The sequence below is a fragment of the Limanda limanda genome, chromosome 18 (genome assembly GCF_963576545.1).
Source record: "Limanda limanda chromosome 18, fLimLim1.1, whole genome shotgun sequence".
NCBI classification, from domain to species: domain Eukaryota; kingdom Metazoa; phylum Chordata; class Actinopteri; order Pleuronectiformes; family Pleuronectidae; genus Limanda; species Limanda limanda.
This window is the reverse complement of record NC_083653.1, coordinates 8,594,557-8,615,627: the sequence shown is the minus strand read 5'-3', so window position 1 is coordinate 8,615,627 and position 21,071 is coordinate 8,594,557. Positions and strand designations below refer to the sequence as shown.

The 21,071-nt window shown below is 41.1% G+C and overlaps 4 protein-coding genes and 2 non-coding genes across 6 annotated transcripts; 3 read left to right on the top strand and 3 right to left on the bottom strand.

The window, feature by feature from the left end:
- The first annotated feature begins 43 nt into the window (after positions 1-43).
- Positions 44-1,747, top strand: LOC133024562 (tripartite motif-containing protein 16-like). The gene has a single exon (XM_061091707.1). The coding sequence runs from the start codon at positions 59-61 to the stop codon at positions 1,745-1,747; it is 1,689 nt and encodes a 562-aa protein (XP_060947690.1). The 5' UTR covers positions 44-58.
- Positions 1,748-2,801: 1,054 nt separating this feature from the next.
- LOC133024870 (dynein light chain Tctex-type 1-like) lies at positions 2,802-6,213 on the top strand. Its single transcript, XM_061092034.1, has 5 exons — positions 2,802-2,827; positions 5,070-5,145; positions 5,639-5,762; positions 5,859-5,936; positions 6,143-6,213. Exons 1-5 carry the CDS (start codon positions 2,802-2,804, stop codon positions 6,211-6,213), a joined length of 375 nt encoding a protein of 124 aa, XP_060948017.1.
- Positions 3,469-3,659, bottom strand: LOC133024977 (U2 spliceosomal RNA). The gene has a single exon (XR_009683143.1). It is a non-coding gene; the product is annotated as a U2 spliceosomal RNA (small nuclear RNA).
- A 1,418-nt stretch (positions 6,214-7,631) lies between the features above and the next one.
- LOC133024968 (U2 spliceosomal RNA) lies at positions 7,632-7,822 on the bottom strand. Its single transcript, XR_009683135.1, has one exon. It is a non-coding gene; the product is annotated as a U2 spliceosomal RNA (small nuclear RNA).
- A 1,462-nt stretch (positions 7,823-9,284) lies between these two features.
- On the top strand, positions 9,285-10,562 carry dynlt1b (dynein light chain Tctex-type 1b). Its single transcript, XM_061091641.1, has 5 exons — positions 9,285-9,340; positions 9,518-9,559; positions 9,995-10,118; positions 10,215-10,292; positions 10,405-10,562. The coding sequence occupies exons 1-5, from the start codon at positions 9,314-9,316 to the stop codon at positions 10,473-10,475; spliced, it is 342 nt and encodes a 113-aa protein (XP_060947624.1). The 5' UTR covers positions 9,285-9,313; the 3' UTR covers positions 10,476-10,562.
- Positions 10,554-17,097, bottom strand: tmem181 (transmembrane protein 181). Its single transcript, XM_061091639.1, has 17 exons — positions 16,991-17,097; positions 16,568-16,671; positions 15,221-15,288; positions 14,821-14,911; positions 14,568-14,686; positions 14,263-14,379; positions 14,065-14,145; positions 13,838-13,937; positions 13,545-13,675; positions 13,363-13,454; positions 13,208-13,265; positions 12,871-12,973; positions 12,721-12,772; positions 12,532-12,614; positions 12,354-12,443; positions 12,197-12,263; positions 10,554-11,819 (listed from the first exon to the last, which is right to left on the bottom strand). Exons 1-17 carry the CDS (start codon positions 16,996-16,998, stop codon positions 11,735-11,737), a joined length of 1,449 nt encoding a protein of 482 aa, XP_060947622.1. The 5' UTR covers positions 16,999-17,097; the 3' UTR covers positions 10,554-11,734.
- Between the last annotated feature and the right edge of the window lie 3,974 nt (positions 17,098-21,071).

The window sequence follows — 21,071 nt, the reverse complement described above, 5'->3', positions numbered from 1 at the left end:
AGGAGCAGAGATCTGTTTCTGTTCAGAGGAAGTGAAACTGTCACTGGCAGCAGCTGAAATGGAGCAGCAAGAAAATGAACTGGACAGAGAAAGTTTCTGCTGTCCGGTTTGTCTGGATCCACTGAAGGATCCAGTGACTACTGGCTGTGGACACAGCTACTTTATGAGCTGTATTAAAACCCACTGGGACAATAAGGAGGATAGAGGAAGCTACAGCTGCCCTCAGTGTAGACAGACCTTCAAACCGAGGCCTGTCCTGGTGAAAAACACCATGTTAGCTGATTTAGTGGAGGAGCTGAAGAAGACTGGACTCCAAGCTGCTCCTGCTGATCACTGCCCTGCTGGACCTGAAGATGTTGCCTGTGATTTCTGCATAGGGAGAAAACTGAAAGCTCTCAAGTCCTTTTTGAATTGTTTGGCCTCTTATTGTGAAAAACACCTCCAGCCTCATTTTCAGTCACCTCCATTTAAGGTGCACACGCTGATGGAGCCTTCGGAGAAACTCCAGGAGAACATCTGCTCTCGTCACAATGAGGTGATGACGATGTTCTGCCGCACTGATCAGCAGTGTATCTGTTATCTCTGCTCTGTGGAGGAACATAAAGACCACGACACAGTGTCAGCTGCAGCAGAAAGGACTGAGAGGCAGAGAGAGCTCGGGCTGAGGAGACAAACAATCCAGCAGAGAGTCCAGGACAAGGAGAAAGATGTGAAGCTGCTTCCACAGGAGCTGGAGGCCATCAATGGCTCTGCTGATAAAGCAGTGGAGTACAGTGAGAAGAACTTCAATGAGCTGATCCGTCTGCTGGAGAAAAGAAGCTCTGATGTGGAGCAGCAGATCAGATCCCAGCAGGAAACTAAACTGAGTCCAGTCAGAGAGCTTCAGGAGAGACTGGAGCAGGAGATCACTGAGCTGAAGATGAAAGACCATGAACTGAAGCAACTGTTAGACACAGAGGATCACAACCAGCTTCTACACAACTACCCCTCACTGGCACCACTCATTAAATCTACACACTCATCCAGCTTCAGGATCTGTCCCCGGAGGTACAGGAAGGACAAGAGAGCAGCTGTGTTACAGGTAAGAGGTAGAATACGGGACATTCTGAGGGAGACAGAGACAAACATTTTACAGATTGTGTCTCGAGTGGATGTTTTACTGCAACAACCAGTGATCAAGCACAGTTCAGATCAAGTCAGAGTTGACTTCTTAAAATATTCACAGGAAATCACACTGGATCCAAACACAGTAAACAAACATCTGATATTATCTGAGGGAAACAGAAAAGTAACAGCATCGCTGGAAGAGCAGGCTTATTCTAATCACCCAGACAGATTCACTTTTTTGCCTCAGGTCCTGAGTAGAGAGAGCCTAACTGAACATTGTTACTGGGAGGTGGAGGTGGGGGTGACATTGGAAGAAACTTCTGTAGCAGTCACATACAAGAATATCAGAAGAGCAGGATACCGTGAATGTGAATTTGGAAAAAATTATAAATCTTGGTCATTAAATTGTGGTGGAAAAATTTATAACTTTTATTATAACCGAATCTGGTCTCGAGTGCCAGGTCCTTGGTCCTCCAGAGTAGGAGTGTACCTGGATCACAATGCAGGTGTTCTGTCCTTCTACAGCATCTCTGACACCATGACTCTCCTCCACAGAGTCCAGACCACATTCACTCAGCCTCTCTATGCTGGAGTTACGGTTTATTATGGAGACACAGCTGAGTTCTGTGAACTCAAATAGACTGGAGTCATCAAAAGCAGTGATTTAGATTCTGTGTTTAAATCTTTAACTTCAGCTGTCAATCAAACATTGACCTTCCTTTATCACACATATATCATCATAAACTCAGAGCGTCAACATGTCCACCAGGTCAACTGCACTTTGGTTGGATTAACAGACCATCAGTGTTATGGGATGTTTGGTCACGTTGTAAATGTGGAACCTGGTTTGTTTTTATCACGTAAAAATAATTTCGTAAAGTGTGAATCCACTCGTCCTCATTGTATTTACATATTTAGTGCGTAGGTTTCTGTTCTTTTTTATTTTCATGATCTGAACTAGCAGTTCAATTGGAGAGTGTCCTGATCGAGTCCCTCTGAGGGCTTGTTCTGAAGCTCTCATCACATGTGTTTGTTATACATGCGAGTATACATTTAAATCTCTTATATATGTATAAGGCAATAAAAATATAATGTGCGAAGAACCTGAAGTTGAAATAAAGAATAAGTCCAGTCTGTTATTTTGTGTTCATTCAAAGCTGATGGAGACAAAGTGAAACTCATGTGAAAGAATCACTGTCAAGTTAGAGTTTTTCTCTTCAACTGCCCAGCTTGAAATCGATCAATATTTATTTATCCTTATTTGTTAATTGTTTGCTGGTTGTTTCAAACCTGATGAAACACAAAAAAGAACAAGAAATTCATTCCAATAAATAAAGCAAATATGTTGTTTACGTAAATGAATGAATGTAAACAGTATTAAAACACCTATTATAAATTGAACAAACAACTAAGTACACAAAAGGTCAAACTTATATGTATGCCGTGTGCTGCTTGGTTATTATTTTACAGTTCGTCAAACAAGACATCCTAACATTCATGACGATAGCAGCACTTCCAATACTAAATAATCATCAAAATAAAAGTCTTGTTACAGTACCAGGGGCGTCTGTGGTTGAACCATGAGCTGAATTGGCTGTGGAGATACAAGAGGTCCCGGAGGACCGCTGCCCCCCCATCCAGGGATGATGTATGGGACTCACTTAAACTGAACAAACCCAAGGCAACTGGACCTGATGGGGTCCCTGGCCGAGCTCTCAAGGTTTGTGCATATCACCTGGCAGATGTGTTTAACTTGTCTTAGCATTTTTTTAAATCGTGAAGGGGACAGTTGTGTATTGATCCCTCAGGTTTGAAGAAGCAAACCCAGGAGCATTTGGCTCTCCCAGTGCTGAACCACAGGGAGGGGATCCTGAAAGTGGGCTGCAAACGTCCCTGAGCATGCGGAGACCAGACCGCTGCTGAACCCGGACAAGCCCGGCATGGAACAAGTGGGAATGACAACCCGTCACTGTACGATGACTTTATAGTAAGTTGAGGAGATTTAGACATTAGTGCAGAGCCTACTTTTCACACAAACACAGAACGGCTCTACAGCAAGAATGGATAACTATAGAGCTTTATTTTTGCTGGTTCTCCTTGTGTTTACATAAATAATCACATAAATATTTGTTAACACAGATGTAGGTTCCATATGTTTACACATTAAACTACACACACCACACACATATATTAAATCATGAAAATATAGTAGATAGGGAAAAGTTCAACATTACATCAGACTCAGTGGATGATTCTAGAAAACTGATATGTGAAAAAGTAGTGCTCTGATTGTGTCGATTTGCACTTGTTGTATCCAAATACAATAAGTTGATTGCTGGTGTTTTATATTTGACAAGTAGAGGGGGGTGCACCGTTCCTGGAGGTACTGCAATACCAGGTCGATGCGTGGAGTGGACGGAGCAAGCCCCTATTCCATCTCCCAGTTCCAAAAATCAATTTAATATATGGTCCCCGGGTAGGGGACGTATCAGATATTAAACTGATAAGAACAGATACTACACTTGATCTTAGCCAAAAGGCCGAGAAGCGATAACATTGCACTGTGATCACGGGGGAGGTGATTCTCCTCAGCGCTACTCTCAGTCACGGTTCAAAATATTTTAATTAACAGGAAAACTCGACCAGTAAAGTAGAAAAACACACTTTATCGTCTGGGCGCTGATCGGAATCAAACAAACACAGGATCGTACGTTAGAGCCGCAACATTAACAAACGTAAAGAGTGTCCCTGCTAACACGTGGTCTGCTACTGCCCAATAGGAGACCGCTACGACAGAGCATCGCGATCTCTTATTTACAGCTGAAGTAGCGAGTGGAATTATTTATTTATCAGGTAATACGACTTTATAGAGTTTATTTATAACTGTCACTGATCCCGGGGTCGCGTTTGTTCGTGGAAATAACATAAACACACGTTGTGAAAGCGGAAGTGTTCACGGAGATGAAGTGGGCTCTGTCGCCCCCTGGTGAGGAACTAGGAAACCGCACTCAGCCTGAAACTTCAATGGCTCTCAAGCAAATTATTTAATCCACATAACTAAAAATACATTTCAGTTTAATGTATTTAACTTCAAATATATCATGAGGAATTTTTATACACATATCTGATGATTGGGTCGATTTTTTGGGTGAAAATTAGCAAAATACACGAGTTTACATTTGAGGTGGGAAGGTTCACAGAGATAAAATGGGCTTTGTCGCCCCCTAAAGTGAAGGAGGACGAAACTGCACCCAGCCTGAAACTTCAGTGGCAAACCAGACATCCCACTTATATTGACACCTCGCAGCAGTGGGATCGAATTATGGGAGCAGCTCGTAGAGGCACTTCCGGTGGCAATAGGAACTGCCACTGATATGTAGCTGTCACTTGCCAATGCTGCCTCCCTGTTTGATGACAACTACTGTTTGTGACTTATTCCCTGAGATTTATATGTAGTTTAAGAATGTTTATCAGCGTGCTACTGCTTTGAGCACCAATAATAATTGATCTGTATTTCTCCACTTGTATTGTGAAATATGCTCATTTATATGGCTGTTTTCTTAAAGTAATAAATGTATTGTTTATTTAAATTTATAGTAATAAATCACACACAGCTTTAGATGCTCTCAGACAGAGTGGCAACTGTGACTGCTGCCTCTAAACAGTGTGGCATCAATGGCAGCTGCCTATAAACAGTGATGTATCAAAGGCAGCTGGTTTTGCACATCAGTGGCACAGGAAGGGCCTCTTCGAGCTGCCGCTGCCACGATTTGATCTTGCCCTTATTGAACTATGGAGGAGGATACTACAGAAGAGGAGGTTGGTTTGATTTCTTTAAACCTGTTATTTGCGTGTGTTTTTAAATTTGTCACCAAATTATTCGTTGTACGGTTTTCTCTTATAATGTAGCTAACAACTCCTTGCTTCACCTGAACACTTAAAACGAGCGTTAGCGTCACTAGCTTCATCTGCACTGTTTTGTCTCTCTCTCAACAGGTCGCGTTTGTCAATGAAGAAGTGAGCAAAGTTATTAAAGAGGTAATGTTAACGTCTTCATTACTTTTTTTCAAAATGTGGGTTTTATCTGCTCAATGCTTGAGCTGCTAACTTTGTGCCTAGCACTTTAGCTACTAGTTTGTTGCCAAGGAATACTTTAAGGGTTGCTAGGCACCGAGCCCCACAGTTGATGTCACACCAAACAACAGATATTAGAGTAGTTTTTATTCAGTTTTTTGCTGGTTAAGTTTTATGTTTTGGATTAAAGATCTTGTTTTTGTAACATGTATTAGCTTTATTACAATATTATTTTAAGGCTATTAAAAGTATGGTGTTGTGGTTGGAGGCTTGTTCTTGTTTAAAGATAACTTAATCATAATAATAGAATAATTATATTATATTTGATTTATATTGTGTTTTTTCACAAAGCTCAAAGACACTTTACATAGGTTAAAACAGAGGAAGCTAATAAAAGCCGATGACTGGAAATGTAAAAATTCACCTTTGTTTTGTCTCTGTTAATTGGTGTCTATAGTCAGTGGAAGCAGCCATAGGAGGAAATAGCTACCAGCACAGCAGAGTGAACCAGTGGACCACTGGTGTGGTGGAGCATTGCCTCACTCAACTCAAGAAGCTGGGAAAGCCTTTCAAGTATATTGGTTTGTGATGCGCTCCCTCAGAACCACATCATGGTGCTGGTTCTAGTGCTCTTCTGAAGCTGAGGTCTAAAGTCCGACTGTTTCTCTCCCCCTCAGTGACCTGTATTATCATGCAGAAGAATGGAGCGGGACTGCAAACAGCCAGCGCCTGCTTCTGGGACAACTCCACAGATGGTAAAAGGAAATGAACACCTCTGTGCATATATTAAATACTTCAAATAGTTGGCTCTGTGATCATGTGTGCAGGAATGTTAGCAAATGTTGTTTTACTCACGAGAAAGATCGTCTGCCGGAGAAATGCTTGTCAAACCTTTAGGTTGGACATTTCTCAGAAACTGCACAAATGAAATGTGTGATTTATTGTGTCTCTCTCCAAACAGGAAGCTGTGCAGTGAGATGGGAGAACAAGTCCATGTACTGTGTCGTCAGTGTCTTTGGTCTGACCACCTGAATTGACTAGTTTACAATAAAAAAATTTAAAGTGAGGAGGATTTGATGTATTTCTGAGAACCCTGAATCTCTTCTGTAGTTTTTATGCCAAATGAGATTGATTAAAACAAAACTATGCTGTGTATAGATTTTGTTTTATTTACACATGACATGACACAGGGCTACATTCACAACTTTAAGTCATAAAGCAACAGAAACTGCGAGAAGTTCCAGGATTATCAGGAGAAAAGTCCAGCTGTCTCCTCCACTGGCGTGTGTGTTTGGCTGAGGAATCGTCATGTGAGTAGAGACTAAAATATATATTTTTCAAACTGCTGGTTCTCATGGTGTCCACGTAAATAATCAAATAAACACAGATGTAGGTTCCATATGTTCAAGCATTGACTACACACATCACACACAGCCATTAAATTATGAAAATATAGAAGACAGGGACGATTTTTACACTAAATCAGACTCGGTGGATGAATCTGGAAAACTAATTTTCTGAAAGATAATAGGGCTTTGACCGTGGCGCTATCCAACCGTATCAAAGCGCATCAGAGAGAGCTTTGTTATTTGTTATAAGTCCAGTCTGTTATTTTGTTTTTTTATTCAAAGCTGATGGAGACAACATGAACCCCAAAGGACGCACTGGACATATCCTTCCAACACAGCTCAATATTAACTTAGCCTTATTTGTTAATTGTTTGCTGGTTGTTTCAAGAACAAGAAGTTATACAAATATATTTAAAACAACTTAAATCCAATAAATAAAGAAAATGTGTTTTTTACAATGTACGTAAATTAATGAATATAAACAGAATTCAAACACCAATATAAATTGAACAAACAAGTAAGTACACTTAAACAAAAAGCCAAACTTATATGCATGCAGCCTGTACGCTGTGTGCTGCTTGGTTATTATTTTACAATTCGTCAATTCGTCTCTCTCTCTCTCTCTCTCTCTGCTGAGACGTTAGCTGAGAGTCCTTCCATTCGCAGGTGTTCCAACTCAAGTCATTACGAGCAGCCTGCACTGGCCTGCTGGTGGTGCATTATGGGACTTGAAGTTTTTTAGGCAAAGTTCATCTTTCAAAAGTAGGAGAGACTACGGGAGAGACAACCTGTCACTGTACGATGACTTTATAGTAAGTTGAGGAGATTTAGATATTAGTGCAGAGAGTCTACTTTTCACACAAATACGGAATCACGTAAATAATCACATAAATATTTGATAACACAGATGTAGTTTCCATATGTTAACGCATTAAACTACACACATATGTTAAATTATGAAAATATAGTAGACAGGGAAAAGTTTAACATTATATCAGACTCAGCGGGTGAATGTAGAAAACTGATACGAGAAAAAGATATGCACTTGTTGTACCTAAATACAACAGATGGAACTTTACTGTTTAATATTAGACAAGTAGAGGGGGGTGCACCGTTCCTGGAGGTACTGCAATACCAGGTCGATGCGTGGAGTGGACGGAGCAAGCCCCTATTCCATCTCCCAGTTCCAAAAATCAATTTAATATATGGTCCCCGGGTAGGGGACGTATCAGATATTAAACTGATAAGAACAGATACTACACTTGATCTTAGCCAAAAGGCCGAGAAGCGATAACATTGCACTGTGATCACGGGGAAGTGATTCTCCTCAGCGCTACTCTCAGTCACGGTTCAAAATATTTTAAATAACAGGAAAACTCAACCAGTAAAGTAGAAAAACACACTTTATCGTCTGGGCGCTGATCGGAGTCAAACAAACGCAGGATTGTACGTTAGAGCCCCAACATTAAGAAACGTAAAGAGTGTCCCTGCTACCACGTGGTCTGCTGCCGCCCAATAGGAGACCGCTACGACTGAGCATCGCGATCTCTTATTTACAGCTGAAGTAGCGAGTGGAATTATTTATTTATCAGGTAATACGACTTCATAGAGTTTATTTATAACTGTCACTGATGCCGGGGTCGCGTTTGTTCGTGGGAAATAACATAAACACACGTTGTGAAAGCGGAAGTGTTCCCGGAGATGAAGTGGGCTCTGTCGCCCCCTGGTGAGGAACCAGGAAACCGCACTCAGCCTGAAACTTCACTGTCAAACCAGACTTCAAATTACACTTCTATTAGAATTTAGTTGATCCTCATTTAATTAAAATCAGCAGGTGAGTTTTTGCTTTTGTTTAAACAAACGATTGATATCCGGACACGGTGACTGTGGGACTGACGCAGACATAACACGACATCAAACTAGCGGTGGAACTGTCACGACTTCCGGGGCTTTGTCACCAAAATAAAAGTTATTAATTGCAACGTTGACGTGTAATTCGAAGCTGATTGGCTACAAGCGAATTAATTCCCCAGTTTGACTATTTAAAGCTGCTGTCATTAATCCAGGTGAAAATTTTTGAATGGAAACAGTTCAGGCTAAATACAAGTGGTAAATATAAACGTATATATCTCTCATATTAGTGAATAACCACCATCGTGTTGGCTCAGCCTGGCCATGTCGACTGTAAATGAATGGAGCTTATTGTCAGTTCAACATTCATGCTACTTGAAGTAAACACTGGCAGGTGGTATTAAACTACATCTCACACTAAATCTCCTGAAGCCTGAATAACATTACTTAAAGAGTTAGTAAAAGAGCTACTGTACCTTACTTACAATTCAGAGACAATTATTTACATATTTCACACATATCTCATGTTTTTACACTGTATATATTCGTTTATATGCATTGATATTTGATCAATTGCGTGTTACTTATTATTTACTGGTGCCTATTTTGACTCTTGCTGCTGGTATACTGCAGATTTCCCCATTGTGGGACTAATTAAGGAATAATTTATCTTATCTTACCTCAAATTAAACAGTGGTCTCATACAGTATTCAGTCCCATTACCTGTCCTGGTGCCTGTTTTACTGTCTAACGCGGGTTAGATTTATTGGCGACTCTACAAAGAACAAATCACAGTGATAACAATGGGGTAAAAGGTACAGCAGAAACCAATGATGTCGTGTTTAAGTCTGAAAAGTGAAACAACGTGACCGGAAGTACACATCCTGTGTTTGCTCAGCGCACTTGACACCTCGCAGCAGTGGGATCGAGCTATGGACGAGTATCAGACAGAAGAGGAGGTGGGTTTGATTATAGATTAATTCCTTAAACCTGTCATTGCGTGTATTAATAACTTTGTATTTGTTTCCCGGTTTTCTCTCATATCGCAGCTAACAACTCATCGCTTCGCCTGAACATATAAATCGAGCATTAGCGTCACTAGCTTCATCTGCACTGTTTTGCTTTTCTCCCAACAGACCACGTTCGTGGTTGATGAAGTGAGTAAAGTTATTAAAGAGGTAATGTTGACTTCTTCATTACTTATTCTCATGTTGTGGGTTTTATCTGCTTAATGCTTGAGCTGCTAACTTTGTGCCGAGCTCTTTAGCTGCTGGTTGGTTGCTAAGGAACACTTTAACGGTTGCTAGGCACCGAGCCATGTCAGACCAAACAACATGTATTTCTATTCAGTTGTTTGCTGGTTAAGTTTTATGTTTTGGATTATAGATCTTCTTTTGGTAACATGTATTAGCTTTATTACAATATTATTTTAAGGCTATTAAAAGTATTGGAGGCTTGTTTTTATTTAAAGATAACTTAATCATAATAATAATGATATTATATTGTAATTATATTGTGTTCTTAACAATGCTCAGAGACAAGCAAATAAAAGCCAATGACTGGAAATGTAAAAAAATCACTTTTGTTTTGTCTCTGTTAATTGGTGTCTATAGTCAGTGGAAGCAGCCATAGGAGGAAATAGCTACCAGCACAGCAGAGTGAACCAGTGGACCACTGGTGTGGTGGAGCAGTGCCTCAGTCAACTCAGCAAGCTGGGAAAGCCTTTCAAGTATATTGGTATGTGATGCTCTCCCTCAGGACCACATCATGGTGCTGGTTCTAGTGCTCTTCTGAAGCTGAGGTCTAAAGTCCGACGGTTTCTCTCCCCCTCAGTGACCTGTATCATCATGCAGAAGAATGGAGCGGGACTGCAAACAGCCAGCGCCTGCTTCTGGGACAACTCCACAGATGGTAAAAAGAAATTAACACCTCTGTGCATATATTAAATACTTTAGATAGTTGGCTCTGTGATCAGAAACAGTGTAAATGAAATGTGTAATTTATTGTGTCTCTCTCCAAACAGGAAGCTGTGCAGTGAGATGGGAGAACAAGTCCATGTACTGTATCGTCAGTGTCTTTGGTTTGGCCATCTGAACGGACTACTGTACAATAAGTGTTTAAAGTGTGTAGGATTTGAAGTATTATGCCAAATGAGATAGATTAAAACAGAACTATGCTGTATATATTTGGTTTATTTACACATGAAATGACAGAGTGCTACATGTACAACTTTCATCTTATAAAGCAACAAAAACTCCAAGAACAGCCAAAGTTCAACCAGCTCCAACCAACATATCTCACATTCACACTCAAAGAGTCAACTTATCACAAAGCATTTGCAACTTTAAGACTTCAGCACATTGAGAGGAAAACTGTGATGTAAAGACAAGGCACCATTTTGATAAGAATCCATGTAGATTAGAGAAGAACAGTCACACACATTTAATTTGGCTGTTATTGTCTATAAGCTCCCGTTTCATAAAAAACAGCAGAGGGCAGCAGGTCTCACATTGGCAGCAATATGAAGAAAGATAAAGAATTAAAAAAAAAGTGAACTTAAAACCATACGCCCTACATAAGGCAAAATAAAATCGGACAATGGTATAACTACTGTATGTGCTGGGATATGACATGTTCAACATAACAGATTATTAATCTATAAACATAACTTCATTTAAAATCCATGCAACTCATCAGAAACCATCCATCCAAGTCATATCAGATAATACAGTATCAGATGTCATCTGCAAAATAAATAAGTCTTTAAAGAAGTGCAATTACAAAGCTGCTTTCAAAGAAAAGAAGAGGAAGGTGAGCGGTAGGGATCAGTAGTACCTGCTCCAGTTGAGGCTCTCTCTGCATTTCCTTTCAAAACATGTCAGCGGGAAAAAGATTAGTCAACAGCCAAAACTGCTCAGCTGGTCAGAGAGCCCAACGGAATGAACAACACAGGATAAGAACATAAAGACAACAGTGTTCCAACAAAACCCTTTAAAATGAAATAAAAAAATCCCTAATAATTACTAATATTAGCACTTTTCCCGATCATTCTTAACTACGGTTGTGAAAAAGAGTTTTCAACTCTGTAAATTTCTATTGTTTTGCATCAGTATCTCTTGTTTTTCGTCGAGACTGAAAGCATAAACAATGGAGAAACAAACTCCTCTCAGTGAAATTACAGTACATTCAGTAGACGTGGAACGTATCTTTTTAAAAAATATATTTATGTACACATACAGTATATCAATCCATACTAACAATCCAAATACTCCTCTTGCACACACAGACATGCGGTTGTTAGTTTGAATGTATTCTCGTGGTTTTCAACTGGGACACAGAGGAGGAGCCGGGATTCAGTCGCTGTCACTCTCATCCTGGTACTTGGCGGTTGCTTTGATAGGACGTCCGTTTTGCAAAGGCATGTCCTCATAATCGCTCCTTCACAAAGACAAAGAAACATCAGTGGGCTACGCATGTTCATCCTGTGCATAACGGTGCATACATGATGGAGACCGGCCACAGTTATTTTACAGGACATTCAGGAGGTTTAAGAATGGCCGTGACTCCTCACACTACCAGATAATCTAGTACGAAAATCTGTAAGATTCCATCCAGATCAGATTTATCCTTCGATTCTCTGTCAAATCAGGGCTAACACATCTGCAATACCAGTTGTCTGATCCCAGCTCACAAAGCAATCATCACATTAAAATGTTCCATATCAAGTCAAGTTTGCTTTTAACTTTTCATCTTATCACAAAAAACTAAAAAGGCTGTGTAATGTATAGAGGCTGTGAAATATTCAATGGACTCACCCATATATAACTTCATCATCCGAGTCGTTTAGCATTGAGAAAGCAGGATTATCCTTCAACTGGGAGTCTGGGAAAGTGAAACAAAACCAGGACTCTCTGTTTATTATCATTGCAGAAATGAGAAAAGAATTTACAGAGGCTTTGCGGCGTTAGTTACCGTAAAGGGCGTTTTTGGAGGGCGAATACACAAACGCTAATGTGTACAAGTAAAAGTTGAGCAGACCATAGAAGGATAAAAATTCAGCAGGTAAGTCTGGAGTCAAGGATCAACAACTGGCTATGTAAAGAAACATGTCATATTGAAAGTGATTCTAAACATTAAAAAGAAAGGATATAGTTCTGGTAATGAGTCGACAGTTCAGCCACAAAATTGTCTTGCAGAGCTCTGGCGCCGAACCTCAGGTACAGGATGACCATGCTGGAGGGGGAAAAAGAGAAAAAATAACTTTTAGGTGAAATTAAACCAAACTCTTTGAAACTCTCACTTCAGAGACGGGTGTTTCCCTCCTTTCTGATGCACACACCTTATAATGAGCACCACAAGCGTCAATGCCGTCAAAAACTTTAGCCGGAGATCTAGTAGTTTGAGAACACACAGCACATTAGTGATATCATAGTAAAATGTGAAGCTGAATCATGCGCAGAAGAGGGGTGGGGGGGTGGTGGTGGTCTACCTGAGTACGGCATGTTCTTGAGCTCAGAGCAAGCTCGGACAATCAGGAAAATCAGGTAGAGGATGTAGAAGGCGACTACAATCAGGAAGAAGACCTTCATGCCCTAGAGAAATAACACAGGATGTTATCAAATATACGTCAGGTCCCAATATCAATGCTGTCTGAATGTGCATTGAATATGGGACTTTAATTCTGTAGCCTATTGAAGTATTGTATGACACCAGAGTATGAATTTATACTGAGTGGTTCGAGCAGTTCGACCGGTTCGTCTTTTCAATCCCTTCATAAGAATGACTCAACACATTGCTCAGAGCGTGATTAGAGCCCAGCTGCTCACCTGAAAGTTCACAATATCCACTTTATACTGATAGGTGGGATCCTGGAGCTCGTTAACCCTGAAAATTCAGAAAAGAAGAGCAGATCTTTTTTTTAGTCCAGTTCTAATTTAACAGTTTGATTCCGGCTTGTTGCACCGGGTCAGGTCAGACCTACGTTTGCCAAATGCCCAGAGTCACGGCTGAGAGCCACAGGAGACCTACGATGATCAACTTGGGAAGGTAGAACGTCAGACATTTCCTCTCACCCTGTGGAAACAACAAAAACGGATTCAATTTAATTCATAGCTCACAAAAATGGAGTGGGAGTGGGTATTATGGGAATACCATTGGACCCACCTGAACCCTGATGCCGTGGTAGACACAGAGCCAGAAGAGCAGCAGAGAGCAGAGGAACAGAGCCTGGAAGAAAGCATCCAACGTCCCTGGAAACCAGCTGTTCACCAGGAAGGACAGTGGGAAGAATGGGTCTGAAAAACAAAAGCAACACACATGACCATCACATTTCTTTTAACTGGTACAGGACAGAAAAAAACACCACAATTCTCTCTCAGTCAATCTAAAAGCTACTGTAAACAACATGGAGGGAATAAGGTGAATCGAGTTATGAGAGGCAGAATATTTAATCTCACCATTGTAGAGAAGCAGCAACGGGAGCAGGATGGACATCCACTTCTGCTCGATGCCCCAGTCCCTCATCGAAAACTTTCTCAGAGAATGAGCAAACATACACTGGAACATGAAGAGGGAGATTTATTAGTTATCCGGAAATTCTGGAAAAGTCGGTTTCAGTTTTCTGGATCTGGGGCTAAGATGTTACGCTGTTAATGACCTATGACCTCAGCTCCCAGGCTCTTACCGTCACCATGAAGGTCAAAACCACAAAGACGAAGCGGAACCAGATTTCAACTTGCGAGAAGGTCGGGTTATACGTTTTCCACTGAGGAGGAATTTAAAAAAAAAAAGCAATAAAAACAATATCCAAAACAGTGACAAATAACAAGAGTTCGTTTTACAATCTAGAAGAAAAATCCTGCCTGGGTTTTGAATCACTTACCACAAACTTGACCTTGATTTCATATGTGATGTTTTCAAGGCCCTTGAAACTGACCACCACCTGGTACTGGGTGTAGTTGAGATAACCCAGATGGAGAACAATAATCTCATCACATTTCTGCAACGAGACAAAAAGAGAAGCATCGACAATCAAAACGTACATTAGAACAATCCAACCCTGTGCTTGTTTCTACACATTACATGTCAGAAACTCACACTGCTGCCTGACTAAATGATTAATGACTACCCAGCATGCCAATAGGAAAGAGAAGGAGAAAGATGGCTGGGTGGATGATTGACACTCACTGTCCCGCAGTGCAGGGTCCGGGACCTCTGATGCACGTTGTTGATGTGCATCACGCTGGCGTCCTGCGTCACTCCCTTCAGCTCCACGTTGATCTCAAACGGCTGCTGGAAGTCTCCGACTGACACAGAGAGGAAAGAGAACACGCTGTTATGAACAAGCCAAGTGTGTTTTACGACTTAAGGAGAGATAAACTGTGGCGGGGCACATGTTGCAGCACACGGCTGTCAACAGGAGCTCGGTGCGTCGTCTTACTTTGGCGGTTTTCAGCTCGCATCACACAGGTGAGCCACAGCTGCTGGTTGTAGGTGGTGAGCGGAGGAGAGACGAGATTGTAGGGCCCAGTCTGATAAGATAAGATAAAGCAACCCACTTAAAAATGTCTCCTTAAACTTTATGGAATCCCAATGAACATTTTTTTTGTATTACTATTTTCAGCTTTTTTATTGACCAAACATTTAATCAATAAGCAAAGAAAATACTCAATGGATTAACAGAAAATGACAATAACTGTACATCATATTCTTGGACATTGAAAAGTACACAATTGTACTCAATACAATCAGACCAAACACACACTCTCAAAACATGAGTCTATCTTTCAAAAGCCCGGCTGCTAGAAACTGTACAAAAAGTCATAAAAATGACTACTTACCTTAAGTGAGACATTTTTGACCAGTACCTGATCACCACTGTGCTCCTGCTCAGCAATAATCTTAGGACCTACACAAAAATGAAGGAAACACAAAGACACCATTTGTTCTCAAGGTGATGCCCAAGAAAAGTGAAAGGACAGACAATAGTGGAGAGATGTACACAGCACTGGACATCTTGCTACTGCCCATCTATCGTCTCTACCACTTGTCCTCTAGTCAGAGAATCAGAGTGCAGCCTGGACAGGTCACCAGAGGATCACAGGGCAAATATAAGAGACAAACAACTTTCCACATTCACAACTATGGTCAATTAAGAGACGCCAATCAACCCTGATCTGATGTCTTGAACGTACCCATCTTTCAGGTATAATGATTATATGAATGTGTTTCTTTCTACTGTAAATAACCCCATTAAAGCAGGACTGAACCCTTATTATAGAATTACTAAGCAAAATAGACATTTATAACCTCTGTTTTTCAGTAGGAACTTGACAATGAAGTCACTGAGTTAAATAAAAAAAACACCCATGTAACAAAGGGATATTTAAACTGGTTGTAAGACTATGGGCTGTAGAGGAATTATAGCAGAGAACAGTTACGCACAGGAGGGACAGAGTAGATGATAAGGCTGTGCTACTGGGTTTGAAGTAATCTGATTACACAATACATGAATACAAGAGAGATTGGGATCCAAGAAACATTCTCAAGCCTCACTTGTCTCAGGCCTTTTGCCTTGTACCTATATATTTTGATCAGATGGACAACTTTCGACAAGACAAGACAATTTTCCGCAGCCGTCAACTATTGGGGAATTCAACAAAGAGCTGGGGCTGATCTTTCAACTTTACTGGTGTGATTCTTCTTTTAGAAAACAGAACCAGACAGTGAATGTCCCTTGTACGTTTGTCTGTCTGTCTGTCTCCTGCACTGGTTTGATGGTAAGAAAGTCCGGGATCCCCAGCCGCCGGCACTTGCTGGTGGTCGACAACTTGTGATCAAACTAGTCCAGAGGACAGACAGACAAACGTACGAGGGACATTCACTGTCTTTGAAGCTGAAAGATCAACCCCACTTTCCCCCCCAATAGTTAATGGCTGCTAAAGAAGAACAGCAGGTTGTTTCACAGGAGGATGGCATGGACGCAGATGTTTGTCTCCTTGCGTGAGACAGACGAAGGACAAGCACAGCTGGACTATCCAGTGAAGAAGCAGAGACAGGTGGAGCTCCACAGGTCCACTGTTATCAGAGCTGATAACACTCAGGGGTGATCACACACACACACTGACTCACACACTGACTCACACACTTGTCTCAAAACTCCACAGGAGAGTTTTCTCGGAACCTACCTGCGATCCCGATGAAGACGGTGAGGCCGAAGCATATGAGGAAGACCACGAAGACCAAAACAAAGTGTCTCTTGGACAGAGTGTAGAGCCGCATGGGGGCCAGCCTGTAGCAGAGAGAAACTCCAGGTTAGTAAACACACACAGGGACATAGGGACAAAGGGACACAGGGACAGGAAGCAGGGGACTTAAAACTCAGTGGCTAGTGTTTGTTTTGTGGGAAACGCCGTTTGAGCTCATCCTGCGGTTCAGGTGCGGATGTGTCAACACTGCTAGCTTCCCATGCTAGCTTCCCATGCTAGCTTCCAATGCTAGCAGTAGCAGATGCCAGGAGAGAGAGAGAGAGAGAGCAGCCCACTGGGGACACAGGGACCAGCGCCAGGCTCGAGTGTCCCCCCCCCCCCGAGGACTCGTCTTCTACTCACTGCTCCATTGGTGTCTCTCTGGAGTCGGTGTCCTGAGGAAGAAGCCGCCGGAGCGAGTCAGCTGATCCAGAGTCTGTGCTGGAGACACATCTGTGAGTCCAGCCTGCGACAACACAGGAGTGCTACGTCAGCGAGGGGGCGGGGCGTGGCGGGGATCACGTGCCAGCGGTGAGGAGGAGAGGGAACGTGACAAGGAGACTAATCTAGGGGGTAGGAGAGATGAAAGGATACATCCCGTCCTGCCTCCTATCGTAGATGTAAGTTTGTCTTTTAAGATGTTAGGTATGAGACAATGTTCTGCCTTAGCTCGATTTTAAATACGAGGCTTTATCATAATAATAATAATAATAATAATGTAATAATGTAAAGCTGTATAGATATTTAGATATGTCATAGGTGAAGATGTACAGCGATGTATAAAAGGATATATAATTCCCTCTTGCTGCTTTATCATTGCAAATTTCCAAGTTGTGGGATTAATGAAGTATTATCGTGTCTTGAATATGTACATAAAGATGTGTAAAGCAGTATACGAAGATATATACATATTTGTAACTGCGAATAAAGATATGTGAAGATAAATTAAGATGCATATAGATATATATACGCACATGCTTCTGTCAGGTCGTTTTTGTCGCTGTGGTTCTTGTATGTCTTTGTGGTTCATTATTTTGTGTTGTTTGTAGTTGTTTATCTTGATATTTCGTTACTTTTTGGACAATTTGCAATTGTTTCACCACTCTTTATGTTGCTGTGCTGTCTATGATGTACATGTGAAGCCCTCCAGCAGCCCCCCGGCCCCTCAGGCCTGCTCAGTCCCTCCATGACAGCCTGTCTGTCTCTCTGGATAGACATTGGGCAGCGCATCTTTTGTACCAAGAGAAGTTGTGCGCATGCGTAGCAGGACTCCATCGCACAACAACGTCGACTTCTAATTCCCACTGAACCCAACACCAGATGCCAGCTCCTCTCTTACAGCGTGAGAGACAAACATCTGCATTTCAAACCAGGGAACGGGCTGTACATTTCACACACACATTTGTGTGTAGGTTTGTCCACGAAACACTTGTTGCCTTGGATTTCAAGGCCTGGGCTTCCGTTGAAATTGTGCCATATAATAAAATAAAGCAAAATGCTGTAATATGTAATGACAGCCTTATATATATATATATATATATATATATATATATATATATATATATATATATATATATATATATATATATATATATATATATATATATATATATATATATGTTAAATAGGATTGCCTTACCTGCTTTTTCCACTCATGCTTTCATGCTATTTATCTTGGATGCTTCAGTTTAGTCTCTGATGTAAAGCCAATAAAGCATACAGCTTTCTTTGGCATATCATTTCTCACACAGCTCAGTGACGGAGCTCTGTTTTTGCATCTGCCATCATAACACAACAGGGACAAATGACATGAGGGATATCTAACAGCAGCAGCAGCAGGAGGAGGAGGAGAAGGAGGAGAAGGAGGACCATGGCTCCGTGTCGCTGGGCCCACCTGTAAAAGCGGTCATCTCTGTAGGGAGTCAGCTCCTCCTTCAGCTCGGTGTAGGCCTCCTGGATCTTCCTGCAGAGCAGCTTCAGCTCGCCGCACAGAGGGTTCTCCAGCCCGGACGAGAAGTCGGCCTCCATGGTGTCACGTCGAGCCGACTGGCGGCTGCAAATGGCGATGATGGAAAAAAAAAAAAAACAAGCCTCGGCCTCACTTCTTTTTTTTTTTTCCACCAGAGAACAGCGCAGGGATGTGTCCGTATTGTCACATCGGTTAAATTGAAAGTGCAGATCGAGCTGTTTTGTTTGTGTCGCTTCAATGAGAGAGAGGAAAAACACACACACAATGATAAAAGAAGGGGGAGGGAACACGTGGGAGATGGGTGGGCGGGGTCACGTGTTCAGACTTCAGCACCACGGACAGAGACACACATCAGTGGGGGGGCCTGTCTCCCTGCAACACCCCGGAAGTAGACCTGTCTGCCTCCACATGGGAAATGTTACACAAACAGATTTGGAATCACCCCGTGAATGTCCAACCCCAAATTATAGTAGGCACCATATATACACCATTTACCACATGGGTTAAGTATATGAAGTATTTCCTGTGTACAGACACCTGTCAGTTATACTCAACCTGTTTCATCAAAGTCCAGTCCAGTACACGTTGACCATGGGCGGCTGTGGCTCAGAGCGGAAGGACAGCAGTTCGATCCCAGTCTTCCCCTTTCTGCATGCGGAAGTATCTTTAAGCAAGATACTGAACACCAAACTGCCCCTTAAATGCGGAACATAGATGCAGTGTGTGAATGTATATAGCGCTATATATATCTATCTAATCTCTGATATTTATTTTGTTACATTCAGGTCTTTAAAAATAGAGGTAATAACAAAAGAGCCACATTTCTCAAGATTGTCTGACATGTTTATCCTAAGGGGAAGATGTCCCTCTACAAGTCTATATAGAATTGTATATATTAGAGAAAAAATCAAATTAGTAAAATGTTTCGCATTATTACAAACAAGTAAACCATAAATCCCTTTTTCGTCAATTTTAAAACATTATCTTACACCAATGGTTCATACTAGAAAGCTTCTGATATTTACATATATCACTATGTTGATTTGATCCCCAAAATCCAAGTAATACTTAGAGAAAGTCTTTCTTTCGGTTCTTCTACTCATTGGTTTAATTGTTCAGTTTTTTGCTCTCAAGAGACTTAACCAACCCACCTCTCATTGGGTTCATTTTAAACTGTTTTGATGTTGACAGTATTTTCTATGCATAACCACAATGAGCAGCACATTTTAGTGTATGAAACAGTTTTTCTTACTTGTTTCAAGAATGTAACACAAATGGAAAAATTACATTTATATTGCTGCAGTGCATTTAGCCGCGTCAGTGTTAGGGCCCTGGTGTTGCGCAAGTTATCTCATTGTCATGAATCACCAACACTTCGATGGAAAAGAGAAGTTGTGCTTTTCCTGCTATGACAAGTGAAAAAGGTTAGTAGGTTTATTTAGTTTATCATTGGTAGCACCTTTCAAAGAGCAAAGTCATGAAGATAAACTTATTAAAACCCATAATAGTAAATACATTCATAAACAAACCAAAACCTTTTCTCAATACCATTGTTAGCTTTGAACAATGCCACCTCTGAATTCAGCAACAGTACTGAATATACTGAGACAAAAAGAAAGAAAATAAATGGGTTTTTTTTTCCGGAAACAATGACGTTTTATTCAAAAGATGCGTGACATATACAATTATAAAATAATTTACATGGCATGCCTTACTATCCATTCACTATAAACATTCAGTCACCAAATCAGACTCAGATTTTTTGTGGGGTTTTTGTCAGTTAAGTCTACACCTACAAATACAAAGCACATTATCTTTTCTAAAGAAAAGCCAAATCCTATAATATCTACAACAGGTCATCTCATAAAATCAGTTTAAAGTGAATCCTTAGGCAATTCTGAACATGAACTCAGTGGCTTACACTTGTGAACTCTTGTGAATGGTGAGTGTATGGGAAAGAAGCCATGACCACACACCTCTGAAGATAGATTTAACACTGATGGGATTGGTAGACTGCACAGTTGAATACAGACACACCTTGACTTGACAGTTACACTCTACAAGACTAGTCTACCAGCTACACTAAACTGGGCACTTACTCATTCACATCGTTTTCAATCCAACGCAAACTTCACAAAACACATAGAATCTGCCCCTTCCTGACCCCAACCACCCCCCACCCAACCGGCATTCCAGCCTCACAACGTGGGCTTCAACAAACTTTTATCAACTCAAGGAAATGTTCGGAAAACTCCACAATATACAGTATGTATAGATACTATATCTCCTTTAGGAAATAATCTCATAAATAAAATGTACAGACCAGCAATTGAGATGCTGAACAAAAGAACGGTATCAAACTGTGGTCAAAAGTGATGACAAAGGATTGATTTTCTTTTCCCAAACAAAATATTGCACAACTAACACAAAAAGGTGGGTATTTTTTTATGCCATGCTCAGGTTTTTTAAAATATT